Here is a 19,084-nt window from a genome sequence, read left to right on the forward strand (position 1 = left end):
TATGTGCATGATGCCATCGCGTCATCCATGATAGAAAGAAGGCAAGTTGGGACTTCTTTACCAGCTCCTTTAACACCTTCACTCCCACATCTGTAGTTTGGAGTAGAAGTTATCTGGCACATCTAGTTTCTCCCCAGTCTCTGGGCTAACTGTCGGGCAACATTCTTCAATGGACCCAGTCACAATTTCTAACTAATTTGGGTCAACACTTTGCTGAGATTTTGAGCTTTTCAAATTACCCACCAGCCTTTCTACCAAAGAAATGAGCAGCGGAAATGAGACTTCTTGCTTTCTCCTCTCAAAATCGCGAAAGCTATAATACCGTATTTTCTGTGCAGGAACTCCAACATGCACTCTCTTCCTCTCACTCTTCCACCCCAGGACCGGATGGCATCCACATACAAATGTTGCTGCATTTATCATACTATAGTCTGCATTACCTCGTTCACCTTTATAATCGAATTTGGACCAGTATTACCTTTCCCAGAAGATGGCGGAAAGCTATCATCATTCCTGTTTTGAAACCTGGAAAGGACAAACATCTCCCTTCTAGCTATTGCCTCATTTCTCTCATAAGTAGTGTATGTAAGATTTTGGAGCATATGTTAAGTTGCCATTTAGGCTGGTGGCTGGAGCCCTAAAACCTTTTAACTCCTGCCCAATGCAGTTTCCGAAAGCATCATTGTGCAGTTGACAGTCTTGTTGCTGTCTCCGCCTATATTGTGAACATTTTTCTCAGGAAATGCCAAACGGTAGCTGTATTTTTTTATCTGGAGAGGGCATATGATATCTGTTGGAGGACCAGAATCCTCCACACACTTTTCTCTTGGGGCTTTCGAGGTCATCTACCACTTTCCATCCGTGAATTTGACAGAGCACACATTCAAGGTGTGGGTGAACTCTACTCTTTCCCGTACTTTCTCCCAAGAAAACAGGGTAGTCTGTGCTAAGTGCTGTACTGTTTGCCTTCGCCATAAATCCAGGTATGGATTGTCTCCTTCCCAGTGTCTCGGGCTCTCTCTTTGTCTACAATTTTCCAGTCTACTACAGCTTCAATGGACCAGCCTTCTTGAATGATGTCTTCAAGGATGTCTCGATCGCCTCAACTCATGGTGCATTGAAACCGATTTCAAATTTTCTTCCAGTAAGACCGTCTGCGTAAATTCTTGGCATTTTATGGAGTTTTATCTGCCTTCCCTGCATCTAGGCCCTGTTGGCCTTCTGTTCGTGGTTGTCGCCAAATTTGTAGGTTTTTGTTTGACAGAAAACTGCGCTGGTCTTCTCACATTATATATCTTTCGACTCACTGTCTACGATCCCTCAACACTCTTCATTTTCTGAGTGGTACCTTCTGGGGAGCATACTGAATGGTCCTCTTCCACCTATATCACACATTAGTGTGCCTGAAATTGTACTATGGAAGCACAGTTTACTCATCTGCATGGCTGTCTATTCTTCGGCATCTAGACTCTGTCCACCACTGTGGATTGTGTTCAGCATCTGGAGCTTTTTATACCAGCCCTGTGGAGACCCTTTACGTTGTGACTGCTGAACCTCCGCTGTCCAGTTGTTGAGTTGTCCTCCTGAGCCGTTAAGCTAGTCATCTGTCTTCAATGCCTTTTCATCTGACCCATGCCCTTTTTTTCGACGCCTCCATGGATTTAGGGTGCAGGCTGCACCTCCTCGCTACTACCCCTGGGAGTCTACTTCCATCAACTACTACATTCCCTTTCCTTCCAATTTCCTAAAACTTTCTTGACAAATGGGAGTATGGCACCACCTTAGCTTCACCCCTGGACCTACCTTCTCAGTGACCTTTGCTAGCTTCCCAAGGATAGTACCTCCCTCCCCCCCACTCCCTCCCCCTCTCTCCTTTATAGTTTATCGTTGGGAATTTGCTGCTCTATGTGCACAAATGGAGAATGCCACATTTATTTACATTGACAGCTCAAAGACCACCTTTGGTGTTGGGAGTGCCTATATTGTTGGCGACACCCCTATTATATTTTGGCCTCCCGACCAGTATTCGGTTTTTACAATTACGTTGTTCTTCAGGTTGTCCAATACATCAGTCACCACAAGGAGATGCAGTATATTATATGCTCAGATTTGCTCAGCTCCTTTCTCAGCCTCCAAGCTCTTCATCCCATCCACCCTTTGGTCCACCAGATTCAGGACTGCCTCCACATGCTTGGGAGGCATCTCTGTGTCATTCCTCTGGATCCCAAGGCATGTTGGTATCTGTGGAAATGAGGCAGCCGATATAGCAGTAAAGGCTGCAGTCTCTCTTCCTCAGCCCACTGTTCACATGGTTCCCTTTGCTGATCTACGGAGCATTTTATGTTGTCATGTTGCTCTTTTATGGCACACACATCGGTCTGCACTTCCCGAAAACAAATTACAGGACATAAAACCTCTTTCCTGTACTTGGACTTCTTCCTTCCAGCCTCATCATTGGGAGGAGGTAATATTAACTAGACTCCAGATTGGGCACTGTCATTTTAGCCATCGACATCTTTTAAGTGGCGATCCGCTTTGTCCCCACTACTCTCAGCCATGGATGGTGAGACACCTTTTACTTCAGCGCCCGTATTTTAATTCACTACACACCAGTTTACAGCTGTCGCATGATATATCTTCCCTTCTAGCAGATGACACTCTCACCCGATCACGTCCTTGAGTTTATCAGTGTCAGTGAGGTGACATCAGTCATTTGAAGCTCTTTTCAGGGAAAACAACTCCCTTTCAATAGCAATTTGTAAGATTTCCTTCAGTTTTTTGTTTCCCCCCTCCTTGAGTTTTGCGCCCATTGCTGCTGATTTAAATTTCAGTTTTTTACCCTTCACTAAGGTGCTTATGACACAGTTTTGCAGCCTGGAGAGAGAGAGAGAGAGAGAGAGAGAGAGAGAGAGAGAGAGAGGGGGGGGGGGGGGAGGTGTGTGTGTGTGTGTGTGTGTGTGTGTGTGTGTGTGTGTGTGTGTGTGTGTGTGTGTGCTTTTTCTAAAGAATGCTTTGGCTATAAGCTAAATGTGTAACAGTCTTTTTGTTTTGCCTGTCTGCAGCTCGACGGTCATCTTTTGGTGAGTTGTAGTCTGCCTTTTTCCCTGTATTGTTAACTATTCCATACTGATTTCAGAGTGTTTTTACAAACTGTAATTAAAGTTTTAATTGTGCTGTATACAGCTTGATTGATCTTGAGGGCACACATATTCGTACATTGCTGCAAAGATGCAGTGTCGCTGTTACTGAAATACAGCAGTTGGCAGCACTGTTATGCTGCCATGTAAGAGTATTTTCTTTTAAACCAGATTATGTTAAAACTTGTTTGTACAACTGAACTGGAATAACAATGATAATTAATCCTTTGTGGCAATAAAATAGTGGACTGACTGGGGTGAAAGCCGAGCAGCTGTTTGAACTTCACTCTTCGTGGACTATAGATTGTGGCTCATTGTATCAAAAAATAACATTTTAAGCCTCTCCCAGCAGCTTGGACGACCTCCTCTTGGTCCTCTCACCAAGAGATCATTTTAACTAGGTTGCATATTGGGCACTGTCTCCTTAGCCATCGCCATTTGTAAGGGGTGCTCCACCACCACTTTGTGCACATTGTGCCCAACTTTGCCTGTGTGCCATTTCCTGACAGAATGCCCTTTTTTTTTTTTTTTTTTTAGCCGCCTACATTCCGGTTCTTTTTTTAGCTGTCTACATCCCTGTTTGTGTTTACCGTCTGAGTTATCAGCTGTTTTAGCGAAGAACGCATGGGCTGTTGATTCAGCTTTTAGTTCTGAACCTCCATTTTTCGATGGATTATTTTATAGACCTTTCTCCACATCCCAGTTTTTAGCTGTCATCTCTTCTGACAATTGGAATTGATGTGTAGTTGTTTTCAACTCCTCTTTGTCTCCATGTTCTGCAGTTTTGACGTAGGTGCATATGACCCTAGTTTTTGTGCCCTAAAACAAAATGAAACAAAACAAAATACCATTGTATAACTGGAAGCCAAAAACTGCCCATTCCCACCTCTCATCAACTTACTTTGCAGTAAGATAATCATCATTCTACTGTAGTTACAGGTTTAGATAATCACTATTTTATCATATTAAATGAAAAATTATTTAAATTTATTGTTTAATATCCATTTGGTTTTGGATTTATTATAGTCCAGCTGAAAAACAGCTTTGCACAATCTTATCAAAATTTATATGGTATGCTTTCTTGTGGTATTTCCTTCATTGTCTTGTACAAATGTAAAACACACAAACGCGCAACACACACACGTTAGTCATCAAATCTTAATGTACTACCTCTTCATTTGTTTTCCCTCTCTGCGCTGCTCTGGCTCTTGTTTTCACTATTGTTACAAAAGGGTGAACACATGTTTTTGATGCAAGATCATGTGAACAATTCTCAAAATACTTGGTAATGCATGTTGCATATTTTAGGTACATTAGCCCAATGTCACAGCAATCTATGGGAGGAAATGAAAAGGATCCATTTTTCTACTGTGTGCACTGCTTTCTTTCAAAGCTGTGTAGAGCCTTCTCCTCCACATTGTTTGTATTTGTCGGTGCTGTGGTGTTGGGTTTGCGTAATGTAACATAGTAATCAGCATCAGTTCTTCTCCATAACATTTTTTTCCTTATATAACTATATTTGTAGTGCAGTTTGAGTTGCTTCACTCACCTCTCATTCCACAATACCAGCGCATTTAAAATTAGCCATGCTCAACATTTACATACAAATTAACACCCAAGATCTTCTGCTCACTTGGAGGCTCTTACTGCTTCACAATTCACACAAATAAGCTGATCATCCCTACAGTGTAACCTATCACCAGTCTGCAATATTGCATTACCCCAAAGCAAAGCTGTCACATGCTATTAATATTTGTAACTACACTGGACCTTGCCATTGGTGGGAAGGCTTGCGAGCCTCAGCGATACAGATGGCCATGCCATAGGTACACCACAATGGAGGGGTATCTGTTGAGAGGCCAGACAAACGTGTGGTTCCTGAAGAGGGGCAGCAGCCTTTTCAGTAGTTGCAGGGGCAACAGTCTGGATGATTGACTGATGTGGCCTTGTAACACTAACCAAAACGGCCTTGCTGTGCTGGTACTGCGAACAGCTGAAAGCAAGGGGAAACTACAGCCGTAATTTTTCCCGAGGGCATGCAGCTTCACTGTATGGATAAATGATGATGGCATCCTCTTGGGTAAAATATTCCGGAGGTAAAATAGTCCCCCATTCGGATCTCCAGGCAGGGACTACTCAAGAGGACATAGTTATCAGGAGAAAGAAAACGTGTTCTACGGATCGGAGCGTGGAGTGTCAGATCCCTTAATCGGGCAGGTAGGTTAGAAAATTTAAAAAGGGAAATGGATAGGTTAAAGTTACATATAGTGGGAATTAGTGAAGTTCGGTGGCAGGAGGAACAAGACTTCTGGTCAGGTGAATACAGGGTTATAAATACAAATTCAAATAGGGGTAATGCAGGAGTAGGTTTAATAATGAATAAAAGAATAGGAGTGCGGGTAAGCTACTACAAACAGCATAGTGAACGCATTATTGTGGCCAAGATAGACACGAAGCCCACGCCTACTACAGTAGTACAAGTTTATATGCCAACTAGCTCTGCAGATGATGAAGAAATTGATAAAATGTATGATATGATAAAAGAAATTATCCAGGTAGTGAAGGGAGATGAAAATTTGATAGTCATGGGTGACTGGAATTCGAGAGTAGGAAAAGGGAGAGAAGGAAACACAGTGGGTGAATGTGGATTGGGGTTAAGAAATGAAAGAGGAAGCCGTCTGGTAGAATTTTGCACATAGCATAACTTAATCATAGCTAACACTTGGTTCAAGAATCATAAAAGAAGGTTGTACGCATGGAAGAATCAGAGATGCTAGAAGGTATCAGATAGATTATATATTGGTAAGACAGAGATTTAGGAACCAGGTTTTAAATTGTATGACATTTCCAGGGTCAAATGTGGACTCTGACCACAATCTATTGGTTATGAACTGTAGATTAAAACTGAAGAAACTGCAAAAAGGTGGGAATTTAAGGAGATAGGACCTGGATAAACTGACTAAACCAGAGGTTGTACAGTGTTTCAGGGTGAGCATAAGGGAAGAATTGACAGGAATGGGGGAAAGAAATACAGTAGAAGAAGAATGGGTAGCTCTGAGGGATGAAGTAGTGAAGGCAGCAGAGGATCAAGTACGTAAAAAGACGAGGGCTAATAGAAATCCTTGGGCAACAGAAGAAATATTGAATTTAATGATGAAAGGAGAAAATATAAAAATGCAGTAAATGAAGCAGGCAAAAAGGAATACAAACGCTTCAAAAATGAGATTGACAAGAATTGCAAAATGGCTAAGCAGAGGTGGCTAAAGGGACACATGTAAGGATGTAGAGGCTTATCTCACTAGGGGTAAGATAGATACTGCCTACAGGAAAGGGAAATCAGAAAGTTGGAAGGAGTATATAGAGGGTCTATACAAGGGCGATGTACTTGAGGACAATATTATGGAAATGGAAGGGGATGTAGATGAAGATGAAATGGGAGATACGATACTGCGTGAAGAGTTTGACAGAGCACTGAAAGACCTGAGTCGAAACAAGGCTCCGGGAGTAGACAACATTCCATTAGAACTACTGATGGCCTTGGGAGAGCCAGTCCTGACAAAACTCTACCATCTGGTGAGCAAGATGTATGAGACAGGTGAAATACCCTCAGACTTCAAGAAGAATATAATAATTCCAATCCCAAAGAAAGCAGGTGTTGACAGATGTGAAAATTACCGATCTATCAGTTTAATAACTCACAGCTGCGAACTACTAACACGAATTCTATACAGATGAATGGAAAAACTGGTAGAAGCCGACCTCGGGGAAGATCAGTTTGGATTCTGTAGAAACGTTGGAACACGCGAGGCAGTACTGACCTTACGACTTATCTTAGAAGCTAGATTAAGGAAAGGCAAACCTACATTTCTAGCATTTGTAGACTTAGAGAAAGCTTTTGACAATGTTGACAGGAATACTCTCTTTCAAATACCGTAGGTGGCAGGGATAAAATACAGGGAGCGAAAGGCTATTTACAATTTGTACAGAAACCAGATGCCAGTTATAAGAGTCAAGGGGCATGAAAGGGAAGCAGCGGTTGGGAAGGGAGTGAGGCAGGGTTGTAGCCTGTCCCCGATGTTATTCAATCTGTATATTATGCAAGCAGTAAAGGAAACAAATGAAAAATTTGGAGTAGGAATTAAAATCCATGGAGAAGAAATAAAAACTTTGAGGTTCGCTGATGACATTGTAATTCTGTCAGACAGCAAAGGACCTGGAAGAGTAGTTGAATGGAATGGATAGTGTCTTGAAAGGAGGATATAAGATGAACATCAACAAAAGCAAAATGAGGATAATGGAATATAGTAGAGTTAACTTGGGTGATGCTGAGGGAATTAGATTAGAAAATGTAGTAAAGTAGTAAATGAGTTTTGCTATTTGGGGAGAAAAATAACTAATGCTGGTCGAAGTAGGGAGGATATAAAATGTAGACTGGCAATGGCAAGGAAAGCGTTTCTTCAGAAGAGAAATAAGTATATTCCATATTATTTTTGACTTGTGTGTAGTACATTGCACAACAGTTTGCCATTTTGTTTAGAGTGGCTGTTGGATGAGTCTTCTTCTTGTTGGTGGCTGATTTAAATATCAACTCCTCGCATCTTTGGGTATGTAAGTTACTCATATGTTGGGATACTTCCTATTATAGAAGCACCCCCACTCTAGGATACTTCCTATTGTAGATGCATCCCACTGTCTGACTGTTCTCACACACGTCACTGTACATGTGTCAGGGGTGGGTCTGAGAGAGCTCACTGCACTGTGATGCAAGAGTTAAACTTGTAAAAAAGTGCAGATATGTCAACATGTTTTGATTTAAATATCTGTGGAGCTGTGGAATAAGTCAACTCTGCCCAGTACATATTCACCTTTTTTATGCGACAATAAGAGTATTTTTCATTCTGGTACCAAATTTTTACTCTACCATAATACTGACTTTAGACCACCATAGCTTGGCAACCAACGTTTCTTTTTGTTGACTTGGGTGATGAATGATGTGGTATAGGCTTCTTCATCCTTTGAACCATGTTGCATGTATTTTTTTAGCTTGTTACAAAATTTGAACCGATTTGCACAGGTTCGAAACATAGCAGTGGCGTGCATAGACAGAACTTGTAAGAACGTGTTATTTCACATAAAATCTGAGTGAAACTGCATTTTTGAAAGCATGTTTGCAATTTTGTCATAAGAATGCCTTTTTTTATTTACTTGATTCACTTTAAACTGCTTCTGCACATGCAGTTCACGTAAGAACAAATTTTACATGCTACTTTTAGCTCATTTGTAAACCATCTTATATCGACAACAGTAAAGATTATTGAATTAAAAAAAATTTTTTTGACGTTATCTATTTATCTACCTTCACAAAAGTTTGAACTGATTCATATGAGTTTAAAATATAGAAGTGATGCACTTCCAAAACGTCCCAGGAAAACCTGTTTTTGTCATGTATGAGGGCAAATCAAATATAAATGGGATTTTATTTTTTATTTAAGTTCATTTATTGAAAAACTCAAGGCAGTTATAATTTATTTTTCCACATAGTCTCCTGCTTTGGAAATGCATTTGTCCCAGCGTATGGGCAGCTGTTTGACGCCTTCATTATAAAAAGAACTGGGTCGTGTCACCAGCCAGATGCACATGCATTCTTCCACACTCTCGTAATCTTCAAATCGTTGCCCTCCTAGAACTCCTTTAAGTGGTCCAAATAAATGAAAATTGCAGGGTGATAAGCCTGGGCTGTAAGGAGGATGATAAAGTGTAGGCCAGTGCATTTCCTGTAGCTTGGAGACAGTTAGAGCTGCAGTATGGGGTCACGCATTGTTGTGGAGGTGGATGACCTGTCAAATCAATTGGTCTCATCTTTTGCAGTGATATTCAGCTCTCACTTTGTTCAATAGTTCGCAGTAGTAAGCAGCATTGATTGTGTGTTGCTCATGCAGAAAATCAGTCAGCAAAATATCTCGCTGACCCAAAAAAAAAAAAAAAAAAAAAAAATTGAAAGAACCTTGCCAGCTGTGACAGTAGAGTCTTGGGTTTCACTGCTGTTGCCTCCCCTTCCCTCTGCCACTCCTTACTGGCTTGTTTGGATTCTGGAGTGTAGTGGTGAATCCACGTTTCATTGCGGGTGACTATCCGACTTAAAAATGCGTCACATTCTTCCGCAAACCTTGCTGTAAGCCTCTGACGGACCTCCAAACGTCTCAGCTTCAGATTTTCAGTCAAAAGTTCAGGGACTGATGTGGAACACACTTTATGGAAGTGTAGGTGATGATTGCTGGACAGCTCCCATAACTGATTTCAACTTTTTGTGCGATTTCTGATATCGACGCCTGTCGATCATCGTCAATAATGCCTTTAACTTCATGGATGTTATTGTCTGTTATGCTGGTCCGAGGATGGCGATCATGTTGCTAATTTTCCACACATTCTTGTCCTTCCTTGAACTTTCTATGCCAGGTGTCCTTGATAATGCTTAGTCATCAAACTGCGCAGTCAATCTTTGGCAAATTTATGCTGCTGTAACTCTTTCACGAGCAAGAAATTTGATAGTTATACATTGCGCAATGGAAGGGTGCATCTGTTGCTCAGACATTGTGATCGTTACTGATGAAACTGTAGGAAGTATCTAACAGCATGCTCTCCTCACTTGTAATGGTCCCACCTAAGCATAGCAGAAGCGTGGGGCCAGTCCTACCAACTGTTGATGTTCAGGAACAAAAATCCTGTTTATATTTGATCCCCCCTTGTAAAACCCAAATAAAGCAACATTTTTTCAAATGGTTAAAATATATCTTAGACTGAGGTCCAGTACACTGGTGGATCAAATCACACATAAATGGTGTCATTAGCTGAGCATTAATATCAGTCAAATTAAAATCTTTTGCAAAAGGAATTAATTGAATCACACAATTTGCCTGGGTGCCAGCTGTGGTTCATCATTCAAACCTAACTCAGTATACTATAACATAATTGTAATAAGACAGATGCTTCCTCAATGACATTTTTTCATTCCGACATAATTGGATCCATTCATTAATCCAGTCGGCTATTTTACCAGTGCTGTTCTACAGAGGCCAGTAACTTTACTGCATATTTATGTGCTCTAACTTACAGCTTTATTATCCAAATAGATTAACATGAATCAAAATATTCTGTGGGCTGACCGATATTGATCTTGTCTTTGTAGTCCCTATGGGATAAGTTTTTCCTCTATCTGTTCCTGCAAATCCTCTAATTATTCAGCCTTCATATATTTTAATGCAACTATACTTTTTTAACAGTTGTTCATTAGCTTTCCTTACTAATCCAATAGTTCATAGCTGTCAGATATAGTTATCAATATCTTAATGTAGTGGCAAATGGTACACCAGGCACACAGATTTAATGACAAATATAATTTGCAAATTGTGCATCTCAGTCATAGGCTAAATTAAGAGAAGTTATTCTAAAAATATGTATCACTGGAGTAGGTACTCTTTAACCATAGGTCACAAGTGCAATCGGAATGAATGTGTGTATAGAAATCTTCCAGCAACACAGTGATAACTTATATCATTGCTACTTTCATGGTAGACTGCCTGGTGGCATCATTTTCGGGCTGGTACACTGATTGTTTTTCTGAGATGTCATGTAACCAATGTGAACTGTCTGCCACCAGTGATGGAAGGCAAATTGACATGCCAGCTATTAAAGTTGGCCAGTACATACATTCAGGAGGCAAAGTGTTCAGTACTGCTGATATATGCACATAAGTGATTGACATTATCCTAGCTTTTTGAACTGTTAAAGTGGGGAAGCTTGAAAAGGAAAGGCAGGTCATTCAGACCCCAGGATGAGATGGACACATCAGTAGTGCAGACAAGTGAGGAAGCCTTTTTATGTATGTTCTTTGGCAGTAGTAAACATCCTCCTCTCCTTCCCCTCTTCTCCAAAGGTTAATTGCAGTTATCAATCCTGTCATATTTTTTAGTTTTCTTGATGTAATTTTTCTTCAGTAAAATTAACAAGTCAGTTACTCGTGCTAGTGAGATGTCAGAGAAACAAAAATATGTTGAACAGTTATCAACATGCAGTTTATCAGAATAAAAATAATTAAGACATATTAAAAATCGGAAGGGCAAAACAGAGAAATAAGAAAATTACTTAAAAGATAATAAATAAGGCAAACATAACCCAGAATTGCACACATACTTAAAACACTTATTTGGCAGTACTGTGTAATTAATTTTGGTATAATTTGCTACTAGTGCCTATGTAGTTGGCGACACCCCAAATCAATTTCAGCTTCCCGACCAGTGTTTGGTTTATACTGCGGAGTGTTACGCTGTTCTCCAGGCTGTCCAATACATTCATCGTCATCAGCGGATACAGTATGTTATCTGTTCAGATTCTCTCAGCTCTCTCCTCAGTCTCCAAGCTCTGTACCCTGTCCAGCCTCTGGTCCACCGGATTCAGGACTGCCTCCACTTGCTCCACTTGGGGGGCGTCTATGTGACGTTCCTCTGGATCCCAGGACACGTTGGTATCTGTGGAAATGAGGCGGCCGGCCATTCTGCTCAGTGTGGATACTCTTTCTGCCCAAGTCAAATGCTTTGTAGATTTGTTACCATGGTGGTTGTCTCTCTTCATTGGCATTTCCTTTTGAGCTATACAACCTGGAATTAAAGGGATTTCACAATACTATTTTTACACTGCTTGTCATTTACATCCAGCATAGTGGAGTTTTCACTGAAACTTTACCCCAGTCCCTTCACTATACCATACAGTACTTTCCTGTTACCTTTGCTGTCTTCCTCCATTCTCTGTCTGTTTGCCCATCCATTCCCTCCTCAGTTGTACTACTTCCTACATAGCTTGCTTCTTCTTGGTATTGTATTTATTCCTTTTGTCTTGTGTTATTGGCTGATATACTCTAAAATTCTTTTTTCTTTTCCTGCTCTCCTTCAACTCATTTCATCTAGGCATTTTCTTCCATCTTTTAATCTTGATAGTTCTGCCACAAACTAATACTGCTGTTCAACAACACTTAATATATTTAGTTCAGTACAGATATCACAAGAGCCCCAGAACCCATAATTAACAATCCAGAACTTCCTGCAGAAATTACTCATCCATGTACCTCATTTCATAATTGTATAATAGAATGATCATCTTTTTCTGAGGAAAATTGATTCTGATTCTCTGCAGGAAAGCTGAAGTCCTGGCACAGTTAATTAAGAAAAGTCCAGTGCCATAGCCTCTGTGCCACACTGTGCAGAAAAAGAGCACATGATAATAATGATCATTGAGTGCTACTGGGAATGACAACAGCATTTACTTGGAATTATTTGGGAAAAGATTGAGAGTCCAAATTATGATGGCTGTAAGCTGTAACAGGTAGCAGTGAGCACTTCCATTTGAAAACAAAAGTTTTGTGAATTCCCTTCATTTTAATTATTATTGAATGGGCCTTAGGGGTTGATGCAGAGAACAATATTAACTTGGTGAGAGAAAGGCTTTCATGTAAACCATCAGAACGTTTAGTTTGCAACTATCTGCCTCCGGTTTTTGGAGAAATATGTTGAAAATGTATGCTGCATGGTAACACGCTCTTGTTAAGCAACTTTCAAAAGTATAGTAGATGGTAACATGTAGAAACAGGTAAAGGTGTAAATTTACTTTCCTTAGGATACAGGTGACCGTTTTCTAGCACAACATAGGGTTGGAGTGAATGACAGGTAAAGCTTACAGATAGAGGAAATGTCAACCATAGTGTGAAGTGATGGAAGGCAAACCGAAAAAAATATTGATTTCCTTTCCTTTCCTTCCTGGGAAAGCTGAGTAGTCCTTGAACTGGGCTCTGAGTGCCTTAATCCCTTCACACTGCCACACTTCCTACATCAGCAATATTTCTCACTTTCTTATTCTAATAAGAAGCCAGAAATGTTAAGGTAGTAGTCATAGGTGTGTGTGTGTGTGTGGGGGGGGGGGGGGGGGGGGGGGTTGCTAGGATGTTCAGTCTGTAATTAGTAATTACTTTGCCAATATGTACAGTGGCATAAGAAAATATTTTGTATTTGAAACATGACACATTTCTACTATAATAATTCTAGCCTATAATATGTATTCTTTTTATTTTTAGGTCTACTGGAGCAGTTGTTTTCTGGCAATGGGTTAACCAGTCTTTCAATGCATTGGTTAATTACACAAATCGAAGTGGTGATTCTCCAGTGACAAACACGTAAGATGGAGAACAAATTTTTATTTATTTAATTGTAGACTATTTAATTGCATTACTGATTTCCACAGTACTCCTGTGGAATTAGCATTGTGATGTATGTTATCTGTTTATAATTCACTGCCTGACAAAAAAGTGAAATGCAGGAGAAGGAATCTGTGCACTGTGCATAATGGCAGGTTGTGCACTCGAGAGTAAGTGTTTGCAATCTTACTGTCAACATTGTAGTAGTATTTTCCACGGAACTGAGTTAGCAGATGGAATTGAATAAGTTCGAATAGGGAATTTTATAGGGACACGGAATTTTGGACTTTCCGCAAGAGAGATTTCACTTGTCATATGTCCCCACACCCACTGTTAGTGACATTATTGTGAACTGAAAATAGTGGGCAACACAAACACAATTGTCCGTCTTATGAGCTTAAGAAAGAAATCAGTTTGTGGGTATCAGCAAACTCTGAAGCATGCTACCAAACCTGACATGCTTCTTGACTATCGTAGTTGACTTCTCCTCCATCGTGGCCAGTGACAGAATAGTCCTGAGTGATTAGTTTGATTGACTGATTGATTCATTCTTTCTTTATTGGTATTCAGTCTCTTGATCATACCACTATCTGCAAAATACACACTAATCATAATAAATATGTGCATTGTAGAACAATAAAAGTTCCTAGGTGTAACTACCACATTTTTGTAGGCTTTTGCCAATAAATAGGCTGCAGAGTTTCATATACTGGGCGATCAAAAAGTCAGTATAGATTTGAAAACTTAATAAGCCACGGAATAATGTAGATAGAGAGGTAAAAATTGACACACGTGCTTGGAATGACATGGGGTTTTATTAGAACCACCCCATATTGCTGGATGCGTGAAAGATCTCTTGTGTGCACCGTTTGGTGATGATCGTGTGCTCAGCCACCACTTTCGTCATACTTGGCCTCCCAGGTCCCCAGATTATTGGCTTTGGGGTTACCTGAAGTCACAAGTGTATCATGATCGACCGACATCTCTAGGGATGCTGAAAGACAACATCCGACGCCAATGCCTCGCCATAACTCGGACATGCTTTACAGTGCTGTTCACAACATTATTCCTCGACTACAGCTATTGTTGAGGAATGATGGTGGACATAATGAGCATTTCCTGTAAAGAACATCATCTTTGCTTTGTCTTACTTTGTTATGTTAATTATTGCTATTCTGATCAGATGAAGTGCCACCTGTCGGACATTTTTTGAACGTTTGTATTTTTTTTGGTTCTAATAAAACCCCATGTCATTCGAAGCATGTGTGTCAATTTGTACCTCTGTATCTACATTATTCTGTGATTTATTCAGTTTTCAAATTTATACTGACTTTGTGATCACCCAATACATGGTCCAATGAAACACATTTATATTTCTACTATTTGTTTCTTTTGTGGTCGTATGGTGCAATTTTGTTATTGGTAGTCTAATCTGCAGAATCTGTAGGTCTACAACAAAAAATGAGAAAGGAAGTTATGTCTTCCTTCTCAGACAATAAAGCAAAAAATAGTGTGTAATTCTTTCAGAAAAAGAAGTAAAAAGGGAATAATTTGCTGCTCAGCATTGAAAATGGAGTACAGAATTTTGTATAGAAGTGATATATGTAATTTCTGTGCTTTGTAGCAAACAATTTATTTAAAAAGTTATTAATCTTGTGATTTTTGCTGTTTAGTTGTAGTATCTAATTAACTAGGGAGTGCATGACTATATTAGAGAAATGATCACTGACCATCATCTTTTATCTTTTGAAATCTTTTTTTATGTTCATACATGCAGTGGGAAAGAGAGAAAGTAAAGATGTGCTGCAACATTTGATAATTATACCATTTAAGGAAACAAATATATGTAAACAGCACAGATATGTTCTTCTGTAAATACCATATTGTTTTTTTATAGCAGTGTTCCACTTATTTACAAAACTAACATTGATTTTTTTCTGAAAAAAATTAACGTTCAAATGTGGTTATTGGACTTGTCACTTTTACTGATTAAATGAAATTGTTAAATATATCACATATTACTTCTAGACATGCTAGTTAATCTATCACCAACTGTTTTTATTGACAATTTTCAATTTTTATCTATCTTTGTATGTAATGAGCTTTGTGTGTGGTGTTGTATGCTTTGAATCATGACTAAAGTATTTTCACCATGTTTATGTTTAATGTAAATACTTACCGATCATTAAATAACAACTTTTTGTGACACTCTAGTATGACAAGGCTTGTTACTGTGCAACATAATCTTTATATGTTGAAGGTTAGATTTAGTTGGAGAGTTTGTATCATTCAAATAATTTTTACTATTTGGCTTGCTATTAAAACCAGAAAAATTCATATTGTGTTTAAGTTATATTGACCTTAGAATTTTCTGGATGAGGGGGTTTTTACATTCTGCGCTTGATCCACTAAATTGTCCTCCTTTATAGAGTCCCTAACAATATCCATAGCATTAACATCATAGGTCTTATGAATAGCCTTTTCTTAATGTATGTTGTAAATACTCACATGTTCTTTTGGTGGAAGAACTGTGTACTTATTCTTTTTCTTAGTCACTGTGTCTTTCCTTACACTTTGTGTCATCTTGTGGAGTGACTTTACTTTCTTACTTCTTGTGCAGTTGTGTTTGTAGAAGCATAGTGCCCTGCATGTTTAATGTTGTACAAGGCAATGGAAGCATTAGACATTGATTTTTGTGCATCTTTCCCATAATATAATTAGAGCTCGGCTGTCACTGTCACCACTATCTGAGTCTTGTAGCTAGGTCAGCTGAGGACAGAAATGAAAGCCTTCAGCTTCGTTCCCAGCACCTTCCTGGATGTTTTTGTCAGGGAGGTCTGGAATGGGTTCTGCTCAGCCACTGGGATCAACAAAGGAGCTTGACTAAAGCAGCAGCAGCATCATTGCCGTTTGTGTTACTGAAGTTGAAAGACTCAGAGCCTTTTGACACTTTAATAGTGACTAAAAAAACCATTTGATGACACAAGGTGAAAAGGCCTCAGCTGATATCCAGTTGTTAGGTAAGAAAAATGATTTAGTTAACTCTTTCATACAATTTTAACAAAAATTTATTTGCTTGAAATGTTTTATATTTTTAAGCTTATTCGATGCATCTGGTCACTAATAACGTGGCTCTCAAATTATCCTTTAATATTCTAATCTCTCTCCTGAGATGGCTCTTTTAAGGAATCTGCAGTTTTAAAAGAAAGCAGAAAATGGAGGGTTTTGTGTATTTTAAATAGGTCCCGGAGTCACACCAAGGACCAAAATACGTACATCTTCTCGAGTAGGCCAAAACTACATACCGATTCTTGCTGCTCTCCTTCAAAATAAATAACTAAATGTAGAAGATGTCTTAATTTGTTCAAAAGACCACCTGTCCTGAAGCAAAAGCTCTTCGTTTGATGTTGTCATTCTTTTAGACCAACACCGAGCTAGTGAGATGAAAAGTAAATCAAATGAATGAGCTATATTTGAAGATAGCTTTAAATGGAAATGGAAATATAGTACTCAGTGTTCAATATTCTGTAAGTCCTTGATACAGAGTGCCATGCAAGTTTTTATGACCACTGTGTATCTGTTGGACAAAAAGTGTGGTAGTGTAAGAATATTTTTTTAAAAAAATGTTCACCATTGGTGAAATATGTAAAAAAAATTACTACTACTACTACTACTACTACTACTACTACTCATGAAACATCAATGATGCCAGACTGCACATCTCCACCCACACTTCAGTGAATTCCCTAGTACCAGCTGTACACACAATGAACAATATGCTATGCTGTTTCATTTCTGCTTGCACAATGTGCAACCTATTATGACACTCTAATCATTTATATTTAACAGCAGTAATTTTCTATCAATCATAAAAGTCTAGTGGAAATAAAATAATTTGTTCCTATTTATTGCTACGCAAAATAGTAGTGGATTTTTGGAGTTCAGCAGCACTGTTAGCTAAAGTTTTCACAAAATACTACTCTTGCAATTCTTACTCATTGTTGAAATGGAATATTACCATTTAAGAGACTACTACATTTCTTAATGCTGTCATGTTTGTAAGTTTGGCTGTATTCTCCAATAATTAGTGTTTACTTGATGCTTCTGGTAACCTCTCTAAAAGTAATCATGCAAACACTTTGACTTAACCAGAAGTGGAAACAACAGCAGTAAATAAAAGACAATAAGCCATTCAGATTAGACACTTACTGGATTGCAAATGGTGAATAGACATAGTTATGAGTCAGATCTAGCAGGATGAAGAAACACTCAATGACAGGAAACAGTTCAACATTGCTCTGAAATTTAAGAAAGGCAGTTGCAGGTAATGTGAGTGTATTGTGTAAAAAAAAAAAGATAGTGTCAGTCTTAGACCTAGAACTACAGTAATTATTTAGCTGCAAAACTGGAAGAAGAGCAGCAGAATTTGAAACTAAACAGGTGAACTGTGGATTCACAGATTTATGAAGAACATTCTATTCAAAAAAAGTTGTGAAAAGAAAAGATAGCGACCACCATACTCTTAGTTAACAGGAAAAAAAGCTTGGACAAGCAACCCTCTGTGAGAATGTTTAACTTCTAAGTAATTACCAGCCTATATACTGAATAATATAACTTAATAGAGAAACGAAGTTGTACATATACATGGAATACACTATAATGCCTCAAAATTGAAAGTGATCTCTAAAGAAGAAACATTCCACCACTAAGAGCAGTTTCTTTGTTTGTTTTTAATTCTATTTAAGCAGAAAAGTAAATTATCTGAAGATCATAAGTCACATAATGGCTCTTGTGATACTGAAATTGTTGCTTGCAATAAAAATCTAGATAGAAAGTAGTTGTGAATGTGGTGTGTGTCATATTATTTGTGGAATCTGAGCTTACTGGGCCATTGAAGTAATCCAGGTTGGTGCACACCGTGAAGCTGTTGACAGAAGTCCCATAATGAAAGAGCACGAAGCAGATTGGAGCAAGCCTTTAATAACATGCCATATTGATCGGGTACGGAGCTGTAACATCGTATTAAAGTTTGTTTAAGGCAATGTTATCAAATCTTGTTAACCCTTGTTGTTTTACAATTAATTGAAGTGCAGCAACTGCATCACAAATTCTGCAATAGCTGAGGGCCTTGTCATCATCAGTGATCCTGAAACCCATTCAATGGGGATTGACTAAAACTTTTGAATATGTTGCTTTCAGGTTGAACTTGCCGTGTATCTTATCCAGCAGTATATGCGTTTTGAGATGCAAATCATGTCTCAATATGTCCTTGGATGTGTTATATTTCACATTACAACATAGTGATGGTTACCCATGAGATTCTCCTATGTCATATTTTAACAGTTCTGTGACTTACGCCAGCAGGGACCCTACCAAAATAGCACTTAACTGTCACAGGTAGCTGTGGCTCATTTTGCTCTGTACAGCACTGCACATTTGCCAAACCTGTTGAAAGAACATCATCTGTGGGACTGACAGGAGTTGTATACACATTAGCAGCTCATCGCATGGACTACTTGCGCTGTTGTAGTGAGAGTAGAAGAATACAACTTAGTAGCAATATAGCACACAATAACGCTGGTGTGGACTACTTTTTCAATTTTTAAAGTCTCTCAGTGCAAGTTTTTTTTGTTAATAATATTTCTTTTAATGAAGTAAATTTGTTTTCTGAAGGGACCATCACTCTTTGCACCCAGTTAGGTGATAT

The 19,084-nt window shown here is 38.9% G+C and overlaps 1 protein-coding gene across 1 annotated transcript in view; it reads left to right on the plus strand.

The window, feature by feature from the left end:
* The window catches only part of LOC126175899 (sideroflexin-1), a 137,164-nt gene that overhangs the window by 47,830 nt on the left and 70,250 nt on the right, over positions 1 to 19,084 (plus strand). The window contains exon 4 of the mRNA XM_049922957.1: positions 13,258 to 13,356. Coding sequence (XP_049778914.1) covers positions 13,258 to 13,356 — 99 coding nt within the window. The remainder of the gene's footprint in view (positions 1 to 13,257; positions 13,357 to 19,084) is intronic.

The sequence above is a fragment of the Schistocerca cancellata genome, chromosome 3 (genome assembly GCF_023864275.1).
Source record: "Schistocerca cancellata isolate TAMUIC-IGC-003103 chromosome 3, iqSchCanc2.1, whole genome shotgun sequence".
NCBI classification, from domain to species: domain Eukaryota; kingdom Metazoa; phylum Arthropoda; class Insecta; order Orthoptera; family Acrididae; genus Schistocerca; species Schistocerca cancellata.